This window comes from Thamnophis elegans, chromosome 5, assembly GCF_009769535.1.
Source record: "Thamnophis elegans isolate rThaEle1 chromosome 5, rThaEle1.pri, whole genome shotgun sequence".
Taxonomy (NCBI): domain Eukaryota; kingdom Metazoa; phylum Chordata; class Lepidosauria; order Squamata; family Colubridae; genus Thamnophis; species Thamnophis elegans.
In genome coordinates, this window is record NC_045545.1 from 73,773,879 (window position 1) to 73,789,526 (window position 15,648).

General features: G+C 43.9%; 1 protein-coding gene across 1 annotated transcript in view; it reads right to left on the reverse strand.

Annotated features, from left to right (window-relative positions):
- The window catches only part of EMILIN3 (elastin microfibril interfacer 3), a 37,576-nt gene extending 33,291 nt beyond the window's left edge, over window positions 1-4,285 (reverse strand). Inside the window, exon 1 of the mRNA XM_032217450.1 lies at window positions 4,080-4,285. Within this exon, the coding sequence (XP_032073341.1) occupies window positions 4,080-4,285 (206 nt within the window). The remainder of the gene's footprint in view (window positions 1-4,079) is intronic.
- Between the last annotated feature and the right edge of the window lie 11,363 nt (window positions 4,286-15,648).

The window sequence follows — 15,648 nt, forward strand, 5'->3', positions numbered from 1 at the left end:
CTGAAAACCTCTGAACTTCTGTCCCCAAATAGGCCTTAATTATGCCCACTTTTGATATATCTTGGCATGTGATGTAAAAACTGGCCTTTGAACCAACAGAAGATGCATTTGTGGCTGGTTTATGAGGATGAAATTGGGGGGGGGGGCAGATGGTTCACACAATTTAATGCATGGTGAAACCTTTCTTCATTAAGAAAGCTCATATTTGGAACTAAATCAACCTGATTTGAACTTTCTAGCCCAATAGACAGGTTGGAATACTTGTCCAATAATGTTCTTTGGCAGTACATTCCATGAATTAATTATGGGTCGTGTGACACTGTTTCTTTTGTCCGTCCTGAATTTCCTGTCATTGGATGACCCCTTAGTTCTCGGTATTATGGAAAGGGGGAGAATCTGCTCTATCTACCTGCTCCACACCATTCTTTAATTTTCAGTTTTATTGTGTGTCCTCTTAGGAGAATCAAAGTTTCCCAGCCTCTCTCTCTCAGGAGTGCCATTTCTGGGTGGAATTGTTGACCCCAATTGTACTTCAGCCAGTTTATGATTATTCTGCAGGAACACAAGAATGTGTCCCACTTTTTTTATTCTTCATACTGGTGGTAGATTGTTATTTAAAATTAACTGGCTTTGTATGCCAAACAAATAAAGGGGGAGAGAGAGGGGAAGGAAGAGGAGGGGGAGGAGAAGGAAGGAGGAGGAAGAGGAAGGAGGAGGAGGAGAAGAAAGAAAAGAAGACACATGATACTAGGTTCTTGGAACCCAAATCAATGCAAAATGCCCAATCTAAAAATTACGGATTTTGTTGGACGAATAGACCATAATAATAATGTAACTATAACAATGTAGAACAAATAATGCTGCTACATTAAAATTAAAAACATAAAACCTGCTGAATCAAGATTTAGGAATGTTTGGAATCTTTCATCTCACTATAATCCTACACAACCAAAGGACTCTATTGGAATTCACTAACCTTAGAAATGGGATCACTGAAAATTAAGTTCATCAATAAAGATTCACATATAAAAATTGTCTTCATGCAATTTTTGGACAACGTCCCCTTGTCTTTCAACCTCCATTACCTCCACAATCACCTACCTCTTTCAAGCAATTTCTATGTAGCACTTTAGAGGGATAGAGGGGCGGCTGTGAAAAAGTGGCTCAATCTCATTCCAAAGATGGTATATAAAATGCAAAGGGAGTAAATGCACCTGATGTAAACAACTATTTTCAATTCACAGTTGAATGCACCTGTCAGCAGCCCTTCAAACTATGCTAAAAAAAACCCTCTATCTTCTTCCATCTACTCCCTCCCTTGGGCTTTCACTGAAATCTGGGCAAGCCTTTTGCTTCCCGTTTTGAAAAAAAAAGAAGACTATAAATAATGACATGCTTCACATTTGAGAAAAAGAATGGATTTTTGGAACAGACGAAAAGTGCAAGCCTATGCAAAACTCTACTCAGCAGTAATAAGTCTCACTGAGTTCAAGGGGCTGACTCCTAGTAAATAAGATGATATAGGAATGTAACCTAAATTGCAAATAAATATCCAATGGTATCAACTGAACAGAAATAAGGACTAATAGAGACAGTGTGGTGCAGTGGTTAAGGTGCCAGGCTAAAAAGTGAATAACCTTCAGCCAGTCACTGTCTCTTAGCCCTAGAAAGATGGCAAATCACATCTAAAATCTTGCCAAGCAAAGTCCAGGCAATGACCAGTGTTCAAAACAGATGCTCACTATCCAAATCAACTCTGGGCAGCATATATAAATTAAATAAATAAAACTTCTCAGAATTGCAATATAACAGCACTAACACCGTGGCAGGATCCTGAGTAGTTGCAGGAATATGGCCTGTCCTTTTTACTCATTTCTCCAGTCTTGGTTGAAGTTTCCCTGCAGCATCCTTAGAAATAGGGAAGACAAGTTACACATAGAGAAATATGGGGGACACATAAACCAGTTAGTCTGAGGTACGGCCAGAAGCTAGGGCTGCAGACTGACTCCCCAATATCTCTCAGTTCCTGTCAGTGGGGTATAATACTTAAAGCAGGGGAATGGTTCCCAAGAATTACTCACCCACGTCTTGACAGTGGGTTCAATACTTAAAGCATGGGAGTAGAACTAGGCAGACTAGCTAACTTAGGCCCAATTGGTCTCTTTCATCCCCCCCTATTGCAGAAGGTTATTTTGGTGCATAGGAACAGGACAGATAAAAGAGAGCAAGTTAGTCATGGTGGCACAATGGTTAGAGTGCAGTACTGCCGGCTGCCTGCAATTTGGCAGTTCAAATCTCAACCAGGCTCAAGATTGACTCAGATGGGTAAAATGAGGACCCAAATTGTAAACCACTTAGAGAGGGCTGCAAAGCGATGTAAAGCAGTATATGAGTCTAAATGCTATTGCTTAGTCTCCCTAGTTCCACTCCCATGCACCCACTAGCAGGAACTGGCTGAGTGATTCTTGGGAGCCAGTCTGAAACCCCAGCTATATCATCAAACAAACTGGTTCACCTCTTCTCCATATTTCTCTGTGTAACTTACCTTCCCTATTTCTGGAGTACTACACAAACTTTCTCCAGCTGTTGCAAGAAAGAAGGGATCTAACACTGGAAAAAGGCATGCGGGAGGCCACCGGTGCCTGAGCTGCTTGTCACAATTCCCCTTTTTACTTTGCAATTTCCATAAATCCTTTCGCTTCAGAAGGCAGCCAGCTGTACACTGTCGTGAGGGGGGAGGCGGGTCGAAGTCCACAAGTCTTAAAGCTGCCAAGTTTGCAGACTCCTGATCTAGAATGATGCTTAATTTGGGGGATTTCTCTCTTTGCCATGTATTGTTCCTTCTGTAGCCAGCCTTGATTACCCCCAAGCAGTATCAGGGCACGTGCTCTCTATATGGCCATCCACCAGTGGCAGATTAAAGCTCACTGGTACCCCAAGCATTGACAAATCTTGGTGCCCCCATCCTTTGTACATACTGTACAAAACTTCATTGGTGTTTTTCTTTCTTTCTCAACTTTGTGGTGTCCCCTTTGGGCCTGGTGCCCTAAGCACGTACTTAGTCTGCTTAATAGTTAATACACCACTGCCATCCACCATCTATCTATCTACCTGGCCTGGAAGTCCCATCCCCCCCCCCACTTTGTCCGGGAGCCAAAGCAGGTGATCTCCGTCGCCAGCTGAAAGTGCCGCGGTTCCTCCTCCTTTGGGCACGCCCTCGCCTCTCCGCCTTTTTGCAGCCAGCGAGCGAGGAGGCGCGTTCAGCTCGAGGAATTCAGAGGGAAAATTCCTTGCAGCCCTGAAAATTCCTTACAGCCCCCTGTACCCGGGGTGGGAGAGGGCCGGCCGGGGAAGGAATCACCCGCACCTCCCTCCTTCCCTCCCGAGTCCCGACTCAGCATCCCGATCTGTTCCGAGTGTTTCGGAGGGGAAAGTATGGATTGGATCTTTGGTGTGCAAGCCCCAAACCCTGCAGAGCGAGCGAGAATCCCCCCGCCCTCAGTGCTGCATCTCCTGGGTTGTCTTGCCTTAAATCCGTCCAGAAATAGCGGCCCACGTTTTACTGACTACCCTTCGGAGCAACCGAAAATCAAACCAAATGCAGGCTTCTCCATAAACCCAGCCGTCCTTCCAGCCCTTTCGCGGAGCATTCCAGTTCGCGAAAATCCATAGGAATTCTGCAGATCTACGATCTTCTTGGACGGGAGGCAAGGGGGAGCTGTATGGAGGCGGGCAGCGGGGGAGAGAAGTAAGTCCCAGAAGAAACTCAGCGCAAAGGGAGTAGAAAACACCTATTCCTCTTTCCACACCTATTTCTCTTACATTTAATGTGGAAAAATCACTCCCCAATTCGTATACCTCAGCGGTATGACGGGAACCCGGGTCAGGGTGGGGAAAATCCTCTGGGACAAATTGAAATTGAATGAAACTGACTACTAAACGACCTAGAAGCAAAGAAGGAGAAAATGGGTAAGAAACACCAAAGCAGCCTTTATGGGAAGGTGTAACCTAATACCTGATTCCCGAGGGATTTGCAAAAGACCCGGGAAGAACGCGCAAACAAAACGAAGATGCCTTACTTATGTCTCGCCAGGGGCTTCTCCGGAGTGAGTTGAGGGCTAGATCCCGAGGTGTAGAGGTTGTATCGGTTGCCGTAGGAGATAGGCAGAGGGTGGCGGTAATACGTCCCTTTGGCCTCGGTCAGGCAAACCAGCGTCCCAGCGCAGAGTAAAGAGACTGAGGCGCCAAAGGCAACTGCTCTGGAGAAACCCTTCGCCCGAGTCATGATTGCGCGGTCAACTTTCTCCCAAAGGTCCGCTGAAGGGAGCCCGCTCTCGGCTTTCCAGTCTGGAGGGGCAGAAGGTCTCTCCGAAGAGAAGGTGGGCTGCGATTTGCTCTTCCCAAAGCCCTTGACGAAATAAGAAGAGGAGGGGGGATTCTTTGCCTCTCAAGAGGGACTCAGGCGAGGGGATCTCTGCCCAGGGGAGGGAGGAAAGCGCGCTCTCCGCTGGCGCTGGAGCTACTGGTTCCAGTTCAACGCTCTTTTGTACCTTTCCTTGCCATTCACTTTTCTCCAGGCTGCTCGGGTCCCTAGTACGGCAGGGAAGAGGGGCGGGACCCTCTCTCTCTCACTCTCTCTCTCTCTCTGGATTAGCATAATACTCTTTCCATCTTCTCCTACAGCCGATTGGCCTTTGAAATGCTGGCCTAGCCAATCCGGGTGCAATCCCCCCCGCCGCGCTGCATCAGACACTATCTTTAAAACCGAAGGAGAAAGGAGGAAAAGGGAAAGAGAGGAAAGGAAAGAGGAAGGAAAATGGGTTGGGTGATGGTTGGGTTGGCCAGCAGGGAAAGAGGAAAACAAAACCAAGGGATGAGAGAACCAGATGGAGGAAAAAGGTCTATGAAAAGAGGAGAGAGAGGAGGTGCAAGATTCAAGAATGCCACCTTCCAGGAATGTTGGTGGGAGGTGACCGATTCTCATCTTCATAAACCACTGGGTATCCCTGTACATCAAGCAGTTTACAGACACATGGAGTTGTGGTAGCTGCAGTCCACAAGAATGTACATAACTGCATATTTCACTTTTGGATAATCGCAATTTAGGGTTGTTTTTTTTAAAGAGAAAAGTAGCAGCTCCAAGGTAAGGAAACAGAATGAAGTTTATGGTCCATCAACTGCTGTAAGGGTGTTTAGTATAGAGCTTATCATACAAACGTGCAGGTACAGTAGAAGGCCTGATTCATTCAGATCGTTTTATGGAACATAAATAGTACTTTAGCCAAGTTGAAAAACTCAGTGTTAAGTGAGCAACTTTGAATTTGCTAATTATATTCACTAATTATATTCATTATATTCACTATTTACTAAGGCTGCATTACTATTACTATTAGTCTTCTCATTGTTCCTATCACCCATCTCCTCCCACTTATGACTGCAAGACTGAAACTTTGTTGTTTATTTGTGCTTGTATCCTTAGGATTTAAATTGATATTAATTTTTCCTGATTGCTTATTTGTACCCTATGACTATCATTAAGGGTTGTAGCTTGGGTTGGGTTGGGAATCAACCGGGTTGACGAATGTATCTTGTCTTTTTATGTACACTGAGAGCATATGCACCAAAGACAAATTCCAAGTTGACCAATCACACTTGGCCAATAAAGAATTCTATTCTATTCTATTCTATTCTATTCTATTCTATTCTGTATACGGCAGCTGAAGATTCAAGATCTTACTCTCAGCCCCTCTTCCCATTTGTAAATCATTGTGATATTTAAGGAATGACAGTGATGTATTTAGTATATCCAAAGGTGACTTACAGCGGGAACAAGTGAACTCAAACAACTCCTGTGTAACGCAATAGAGCAGGTTTCCAAGTCAAAAAGTATCATTTTTCAAGCAGGCCAGATCCCAAAAGTCTTTATTTTGAAACACACCTGCTTACTCCCTCTTGCAGATGACAATGGTTGATTTAAAAACAGCAAGATTGTTTGCAGGGCAATTGAACAATTGAAGGAGGAGCTGATGTCGCAACGACACGGTGTGCGATCTTGGAGTTGCAAGATCGCAGTCGATACTTTTGCTGTTGGACAGTCCTTTTGGCCCTAAACCATCCTGAAGAGATGGTTACAGGGAAGAGTACGTCCTCCTGATCTCAGGGACACTGCAAAGTCCCTAATTGATCCAGGAGAATCTCTTTTTGCCGGCGACAGAAGCGCAGCCATTGAAGATGCTGAAGTTCGGACAGGTCCGGAATGGGAGGAAAATGGAAAGAGAAAGTGTGTCCATCTGGTGAGGAAATATTATTATTATAAAAGAGAATACCCCCCCAAAATTAAAGCTAAATTAAATTTGAAAACAGAAGAGAACAAGCGGTGAAATTAAGCTACATTAGACAGTGTGTTATCCTTTTTAAAATTTTCTTTTATGGATGGAACTTTTGCAAATATTTCCTATTCTTTAAATTGACCGGATTAGTTTTTCTTCTTCTACTTTTTATATTTTTTATACCTATGCATTAAAATCCTTTTCCTTATTTTAATAATGCTGGATTGTATGTTGTTGTTGTTTTGCTCCATTTAAGAATGTTGTTTTCTTTAAGCCTGGAATATAAAGAAGATAAAAGGAATACAAAGAGGGCTGTAATAACAGAGGGAAAGGAAGTAACACTGCCACTTGGAGGCTGGAGGTTTGGAAGGCTTGGAAATATTGTCTTTTATTTTTTCTCTTTGATCATTTGACTTTGCATTTCAAGGTTCCTCATCTTGTTTACAGAGAGTTATAGTGAGAAGAGCATGGGTTGTTTATACAGGTGCTCTTTGGGAGCTTTATTGGCAGCTGGAGTGGAGTGAAAACAAAGCCTTGTCTTGAAAGATTAAAAACGAACTTGCTTTAAATTTAATAAAAAGTTTTGAATGCCAGAGTAAAATTTGATAGAAAAATTGAGGATGTTCATCAAATGAAGAAAGTGGAGGACAGAGTTCTAAAAACTGAAGGGAAAAATAAACAAAGAGACAAGAAAATTGTTGATACTGACAGTGAACTAAGCGTGCTTGGAAATGGAAAGAGTGGAATATGGAAAGGGGAGATAGATGGACTGGAGCTGTACCCCAGATTTCAAAGTATAAAAGAAGAAAAGAGAGAAGAATTGATGGAACTAAGGAGAGAAATTTTGTCAGAAGCACTAGTGATAACCAAAGATAAGATGATCAAAGAAGCAGATGGAGGGTTTCGAGCTTATACAAGATATGCAATAAGCAATAAGTTGTGAAGAGAAGTCCATACAAAACTTACTAAGGAAATAACCAGAATACTAATGCCACAAATGGCAAGAGACATAAGATTGCACTATTACTGGAAAGACACAGGTTGATGTAATGAAAGCTTATAATAAAAAACTAAGTCAAATTTAGTTAAATTTAGAGCATTATGTATAAAATGAAGTGATAATGAATATAGTTAAATAAATGATTGATAATGATAATAATGCATATACATGTATTGGTTTGATAAGAGGAAATTTGATATAAATTGCAAATGGTGACTACGAAAAGAGGTTTAGAAACTCTGTTATTAAATATAACCAATTTTTATTTAGAACATGTTATAAAGATGTAATGTTACTGGATCATATTGGGAAGAGCTAATGGAATGCCATTATGTGGTTTTGCTTTAAAGCTGGAATATTTTACATAAAAGGACGTGAAAACAATTATAGTCAAATGAAGGTTAATGTATGATGATAGTAATATATATACTGTATATACTCGAGTATAAGCCTAGTTTTTCAGCCCACTTTTTGGGCTGAAAAAAGCCGCCTCAGCTTATACTCGAGTCAGTGAAAAATTTGCCCGAAATGGAGGAGAAAAAGGGGCGGGGCCATGCCGCTGGGTGACACTCGTGAATGGCCCAGTGCCCCTGTGAGTTTCCCCTCCCTCTGTGTCAGTTTGCCGCGCAGCGCGCACCGCACCATCCCCCCTCCTCACGTTCTAATGTAATGCAGGGCTGTCTTACGATTCCCCTTCCTCCCCCTCCTGCCGCTCTGCAACGATGTCCCACCTCCTCCTTGTTATGGCAAGCAGCCACATAGCGATGTCCCACCTCCTCTGGTACAGTGATCCAATGATAGGAATCACTGTGCCGTGTGTCATAGGAGGCGGGACATCGCTCCCGTGGCTGCACGGGACATCATCATCACAGCGGGACATCAGCATCATGAGGTGAGTGAAGTATTTCATTGAATACACTGCTAGTTTACTGTTTTTCTTTGAAATAAATATTCAAAAACATTATTGGTATCTATTTTTATTTTTGAAATTTACCGGTAGCTGCTGCATTTCCCACCCTAGGCTTATACTCGAGTCAATAACTTTTCCAGTTTTTTGTGGTAAAATTAGGTGCCTCGGCTTATATTCGGGTCGGCCTATACTCGAGTATATACGGTATTTGATTTAAAATATATGATTTGATATGAATTGTAGGTGATGACTGTGGAAGGGATGCACAGAACTTTTTGTAACCAATCGACACACTTTCTACAATTTGTAATGGAAAAAAAGATTGTTTGCAGGGTGTACTGATCTGGTCTTCCATTCTTCTACCTCCTTGATTCCCTCAAAAACCATTTGGCCTTGCCTAAAGACCCTTGGATATCTTTGATCCAAGAATGATCAATGTTCCAATAATGTGAATGCAGTTCATAGTCTCAGAGAACACTTTTGATCTATCTAGCCCAGAGGTGGTATTCAGCAGGTTCTAACCAGTTCTGGAGAACCGGCAGCGGAAATTTTGAGTAGTTTGGAAAACCAGTAAATACGAACTCTTGACTGGCTCCACCCCCATCTATTCTCTGCCTCCTGAGTCCCAGTTGATCAGGAGGGAATGGAGATTTTACAGTATCCTTCCTCTGCTACACCCACCAAGCCAAGTCACGCCCACAAGCTAAGCCATGCCTACCAAGCCACTCCAACAGAACCAGTAGTAAAAAAAAATATCATCCCACCACTCATCTAGCCAATACCGGGAGAAGTTTTTCAGGAGTTCAAAATATTGTCTTGTAACTGAAACTCTTGCTGCTAATATTCCCATAACAAGCTTGAGCTCTGTTCTGGCCAGTAGTATGCCAGGTATAGATTAGGACAAGTCTTTGACTCATTTCTCTAACATAATTTGGATGGTGTGTGTGTGTGTGTGTGTGTCTGTCTGTGTCTGTGTGTCTGTGTGAATAATGATTAAGAACTATTTTTAGAAGTGCATTCGATCAGGTCTCTCCAATGAAGATTGACGTTTACTTTTTTGGCATTTATAAAGCTTGTAGAAAGCCACATTAATATGGACGACTGAAAATATATTCCATTAAAAAGTTACTGATTCTTATTTTTAATGGATGCATGTGCAAAGAATGCAATGGCCAACACGCACATGGTCTGAAAATTCCCATAATATGGAACATCCATAAATTTCAGAAGCAAGTGACAAAGTACATATTAGATAAAGAAGATCTCACAATCAAAAACAATTACATAAATTGCTCTAAATATTGAATCCATTGCCCAAAATGTGATCAAATCCACATGTGCTCAAAATATACAGTATAGGAAGAATCATTTTTATCAGCTAGATGTATGTAAGACTTTACATGCTCAGAATGTATAATCATGCAAAGCAGCATTTGATACAGAAATGGTTGAAACTCTGTTTCAAATCTTTACATGGGTTTATTGCCCATACAGTCAATGGCTTTCTCTTATCTGTAATAAAATGAGCAAAATCTTTGTTGAGCTTTCTAGCATTCTTTTTTATAATATATCTGATAGTTCCCAGCAGCTTTGCACTGTCCCTTTTTCCATACAATGTAATGTGATGCACCCCACAGATGTATTCCAGTTGCAGGATAGTTTGGAAATTCTGCATGGGTTACGATAACATCATTCCACTGAATTTTTAAGTCATAATGCCCCAAACCTTTGTGTAACTCTTTCATCATGACTTTTAACACACAAAAATTGACTTGTGACCAAATTAATTTACAAATTTCCTACCAGTAGTGGTTTATCATGCTGGAAATGACATTTTGCTGCACATTTCAAAACATGATAGCTAAAGGATGGGAAACAATACGCTTTTGCTTCAAACTTGTATTTTTGAAACTTAAGTATTTACCTTTCTCCCCAAATGCCAGGAAGACAATGTCTTATTCAAACTGGAGCTACTTCTCCACCTGCCCCATTAAAGCTGCTCTTAGTGTCGGTAATGTCATGTGACACTAGGTGAAGGTCTTGATCTTCTACAAACCAAATCTGTATCCCATCACCGATGGCCTCTCCTGTAAGAAAGGGATTTATGGAACCCAGATCCTTTTCCTTTCCCCCAGAACCATGTTTTCGTCAGCCACAAAGAATAATCTGCATTGGTCTCCCTAGCTTTTTGAAGTTTCTAGACCAGGGACAAATAACTTGTAACATTCCAGATGCTGATGGACAACAACTCTCAGCAACTCTAACCTTATGTAAGCTGGAAGGTGTAGTTCAGCAGTATCTGGGAAATGGTCCCTGTTCCTGGTCCCTGCTCTAGATTCTAGCACCCTATATTCCCACAGATTTCTGGGTGTCTTAAATCTTATGTTGATTTAGAAATTCATATTCCTTCATCGTCATGATTATCAAGCCATTGTTCCTATTCCTTCCCATTTCATGAGTTATATATGCAACAGGACAACAATGCAACTAACTCTTTTGGCTTTATAATCTCATGATGGCTCTGGTAATTCATGCTCCCATGGGAAGCATGAATGGCTTCCCAGAAGCCATTCTCGCAGCCAATTTTCTAGCTGTTTAACATTCATAGGTAAAGGTAAAGGTTCCCCTCGAACATACTGTATGTACTAATCGTTCCTGACTCTAAGAAGTGGTGCTCATCTCTGTTTCAAAGCCGAAGAGCCAGTGCTGTCCAAAGACATCTCTGTGGTCATGTGGCCGGCATGACTAATTGCCAAAGGCACACGGAACGCTGTTACCTTCCCACCAAAGGTGGTCCCTATTTTTCTATTTGCATTTTTATGTGCTTTGGAACTGCTAGGTTGGCAGAAGCTGGGACAAGTAATAGGAGCTCACTCCATTATGCGGCACTAGGGATTCGAACCATCGAACTGTTGACCTTTCTGATCGACAAGCTCAGCGTCTTAGCCACTCAGCCACCACTAACATTCATAGCATCCCTCAAAGAACTATAGAAGCTCTGTCTGATGAGAATATAAAGAAACGTGCATTTTAGAACTCTACTCCTCAGAAAAACTATTGAATATTTAAGAATAATACTTATTTGTTCATGTATTTGTTGAAGATTTCCAACGATGGTACTTCAAATACTTCCTGCAGTCAGCAGATTGGAGAAGACTGCTTAGAGTTTCAGCACATGAAACTGAAACACTAAAATTATATTTCAGTTTTATGCATTGAAAATACATTTTCTCAGCCTTTTCCAACAGGATGCCCTCTAAGTGTGTTAGGAATGGAGTCCTAAAATTTCCCTTCACTTGGAACACAGCAAACCGGTTGAAGCTGCTGCATTAAATGTTTAAAATGTAGTATTGGTATTGTTTCAGCAGGTGGCAGCACTAGTCAGCCTAGACTCAGAAGCTAAGCTGGCTCAGGCTTGTTTAGTTTTGGGATGGGCAAATGCCAGGGCATAAGTAGGCTACTGTATAGGCTAGATTGGGAAGGAAAAAAGAACAGGAGATGGTAATGGCAAACCACTCTTATACAACTGCCAAGAAAACGACAAGGAAGAATCTATAATGGTGCTTCATGATTGTTGGGTAATCCTAGGAATTGAAGTCTGCACATTGTAATGTTCTTGAAATTGAGAAATACTGTTGTATAAAGTCACAAGGAGACAAGTTCATGGGGGCACTAACTTTTATCCCATCCTTTCCTAAAATATGCATACATGTGCATGCTGCTCATAGCTTCCATATCAAGTTGCCTTAACAAATCTCATCTAATTTTGAGGCACAAAGTGAGTCCAAAGTATGTGGCCATGGTTCTAAAAACATGAATCTGGATCCAAAATGCAAAATGTAATTAAGATTTCCCATGGATGCTGACATTGGAAACATGTCACAAACCCAAGATGATATCCAATCAAGATCAATGCACATTGTTAAAAGAAAATTAATTCAAGGCATTACAATCAATAAAAATCACAGCACAAATACTGTTATTCTCTCCTTGCCATATTTGTTAAATATTCTATGAATGGCTCTCTGAAATCAGCATAGGAAAAGTTTTAGCTCTCTATTGATTGATTGATTGATTGATTGATTGATTGACTAGCTGACTGACTAATTTCATTGTATTTAAGTACAATGACAATAAAGATTATACTTATGCTATGTGCCAGTAAGTCATTTTTTGACTTCTGTATGTATGTGTGTGCCTTCAAGTCAATGTTAACTTCTGGAAATTTTCTGGACAAATTCCTGCTGATTTCTTGGCAAGGTTTTTTCAAAAGTACCATTGCCTCCTTCCTAGAACTGGAAGAGAGTGACTGGCTCAAGATCAGCCAGCTGGTTTTAGTTTAATTTAGTTTATTGTCATTGTACCCTGCACAATGAAATTAAATGCCATCTTCAGTGTACATTATAACTATAAAAATAAAACATAGATACACATCCTTCACTTTCTATATAATTGAACTGAAAACCGATATTGCATTAATATTGCACTATACAGTAGAATTCAATAGTTACTGTTTTGTGCCTAAAGCTGGTATGGTATGGTATGGTATACTTCAGTGGTCCCCAACCTTTTTATCGCCGCGGACCAGTCAGACGAGCCTCCCTCGGCCTTCCGGACCGGCGGGTGGGAAGGCGGCCATCCTGGGCGCGCGTTCCGCAGGGCGGGGCGGGGGGCTTCCTTCACGCCAAGGCCGACAGCCCGCGAGGCCGCCCCGCCTCCTCCTCCTCGGCCGCCGGGGGAAGGGAGGGGGAACCGACCCCGCGATCCGCTCGCTCGGGCAGCCCTTTTTCCTCGCTGCAGTTCGGCGGGGGAAAAAGATGGCCCTGTGTCCTACTTCGGGCGGGCGGGCGGCTGGCGCGGCGGAGGCCGGCTGCTTCCGAGGGGGTGGGCCTCCGCGCCGCGCTCCATGAAGGGAAGAGGGGGAGAAGGCGGGCTGCGGCCGAAGGGCCCCCGAGAGCCCCGCCGGCCTGACACAAAAAGCGCTTCGGCGGAGCGGCGGGGGGGAGGGGCGGGAGGCAGGTGACACTCCAGGAGGGGGGGCAGAGCTGCGCCGCGAGTCTTACGTAAAGCCCCCCCTCCCCGCCTCGGCGGAGGAAAACATCTCCCACCTGGGTGGGGCTGCGCGCGAAGTGCCTCTCGGAACGGCGAAGCTCCCCAAGTTCCCCCGAAACGGCCGCGCTGCGCCCCTCCCCCCCGCAACCTTAGTTTCTCCTTGGGAGGAAAATGCAGCGCCGCCGCCCCCTCCTGCCCCCCCCTCGTCATTCCACGGGGCAGGCGGGCCGGGTGAGTCCGCGGACAAAGTTTCGTCTCCCAGGCAGCCTCCGCCAGCAGCATCCCAAGTTCGGGCCGAGGCCGCCGCCGCCGCCCCCTCCCTCCCGGGGCGAGCAGAGCAAGAGGGCGGGGGGGAGATCGGGCCTCCCCTCGCCCCCCCAGCCCCGCACATCTGGGGCGGCGGGGGGGGGGCAGAGAAAGGGCGCGTTCATGAGGACTACAAAGTTGCAAATATGGCCCCCGGCCGCTGCAGCGATCATGGCCCCCGGCCGCTGCGCGGCCCGGTGCCAGGTACTCCACGGCCCGGCACCGGTCCGCGGACCGGGGGTTGGGGACCACTGGTATACTTTATTTGTATGCCGCCCTTTTCCCTGAGGGGACTCAGGGCGGCTCACAGTTCAGGGGGAGGGGGAGACAAACAAGTTACAAACATGAAGACAGACATTATTAAAAAAGCACAACAGTCATACCATTCGGGTGGGGTTAAAGTCATTAGCCCCAGGCCTGCTGGGACAGCCAGATTTTGAGGGCAGCGCGGAAGGTCTGGAGGGTGGTGAGGGTCCGGATCTCCACGGGGAGTTCGTTCCAGAGGGTCGGAGCAGCCACCAAGAAGGCTCTCCTCCGGGTAGTTGCCAGTCGACATTGGCTGGCTGATGGAATTCGGAGGAGGCCTAATCTATGCGATCTTATTGGTCTAGTGGAGGTAATTGGCAGTCGGCGGTCTCTCAAGTACCCAGATCCAATACCATGAAGGGCTTTGTAGGTGACAACCAGCACCTTGAAGCGCACCCGGAGATCAACAGGCAGCCAGTGCAGCTCGCGGAGGATAGGTGTTACGTGGGTGAACCGAGGTGCACCCACGATCGCTCACGCGGCCGCATTCTGGACCAGCTGAAGTCGCCGAATGCTCTTCAAGGGCAGCCCCATGTAGAGCACGTTGCAGTATTCCAGCCTAGAGGTCACAAGGGCACAAGCTGTTTCTAGCCTGATGCTTTAACCACTACATCACAGTGGTTCTCATTTTGACTCCTGGAGACACATAGATAGAGCTTTTCCATAGCAATCTCTCCCTTTATATGTCTCCCAAGAGTGCATTCACTGACACTGTAAGTTGGTTCCTCCACCTTGCTACTGGTCATCTTCTTCTCCTCTTTCCTTTCAACTTGCCCAGCATTTGGGAAGTTGCTAATCTAGCCATTCAGTCCTAGTTCATTAAAAAGATTCATTCTTCATTATGAGACAAATTTTTACTTTTGCAACTCAATCTGGAAAATATATGCAGTCAAAAACCTTTCTGTACATGGATTTTCCTCCATTAGTCAGCCATTTACTGTCTCTCTCCTTATTATGGATTTTACAGTCATAGCAATAACAAATACGCCACACAATATAGAAGTACACATCTATAATCCAAATTGGAGATCATTGGAATCCCTTGATAAATCCCACTCTAGAATAGTGATAAGAAAGGAGAGCAAATATAATTTGTATATTTGGATATATTTACTTCATTTCTTCAGATATAGGCTGTACAAGAGCCAACAGTTAGACTGATTATGTCCTTTCATGATGAACAGGTATGGTATTGCACATTTTGCAATGGAATGCTTAAAAAAAAGATAGTTGTGAGAATTTACTTTAAACTGCAACTGTGGCTATATATAGTATATCTAACTTTGTGGTGGTGCTGTGGTTCGAATGCAGTATTGCAGGCTACTCTGCCTACAGCCAGAAGGTTGATACTAACCAGCTCAGGGTTGATTCAGCCTTCCATCCTTCTGATGTTGATAAAATGAGGACCCAGATTGTTGGGGGCAGTATGCAAATAATGCCGTCTTTGTAACTCTCCCAGAAAGTGCTGTAAAGCACTGTGGCGTGGTATATAAGCCTAACTGCTATATTGCTATTGTGCTATTTGTCAGGCCCAGAAGTCATCTTTTACATTTGGGCCTACAGGCCTGCCACATTTTCTACTGTGGGAAAATGGGAGGGGGGATTGTATAGAGTGTGGGTGATATATAGTCAAAATAACATTCTTCTCTCAGGGACTCAAGGTTACCATGCCCTGCAGCTGCGATAAGGTGACTGGGAGGCATATCAAGTTTTGGATGATGCCTGACTGGGCCAAGTGATGGACA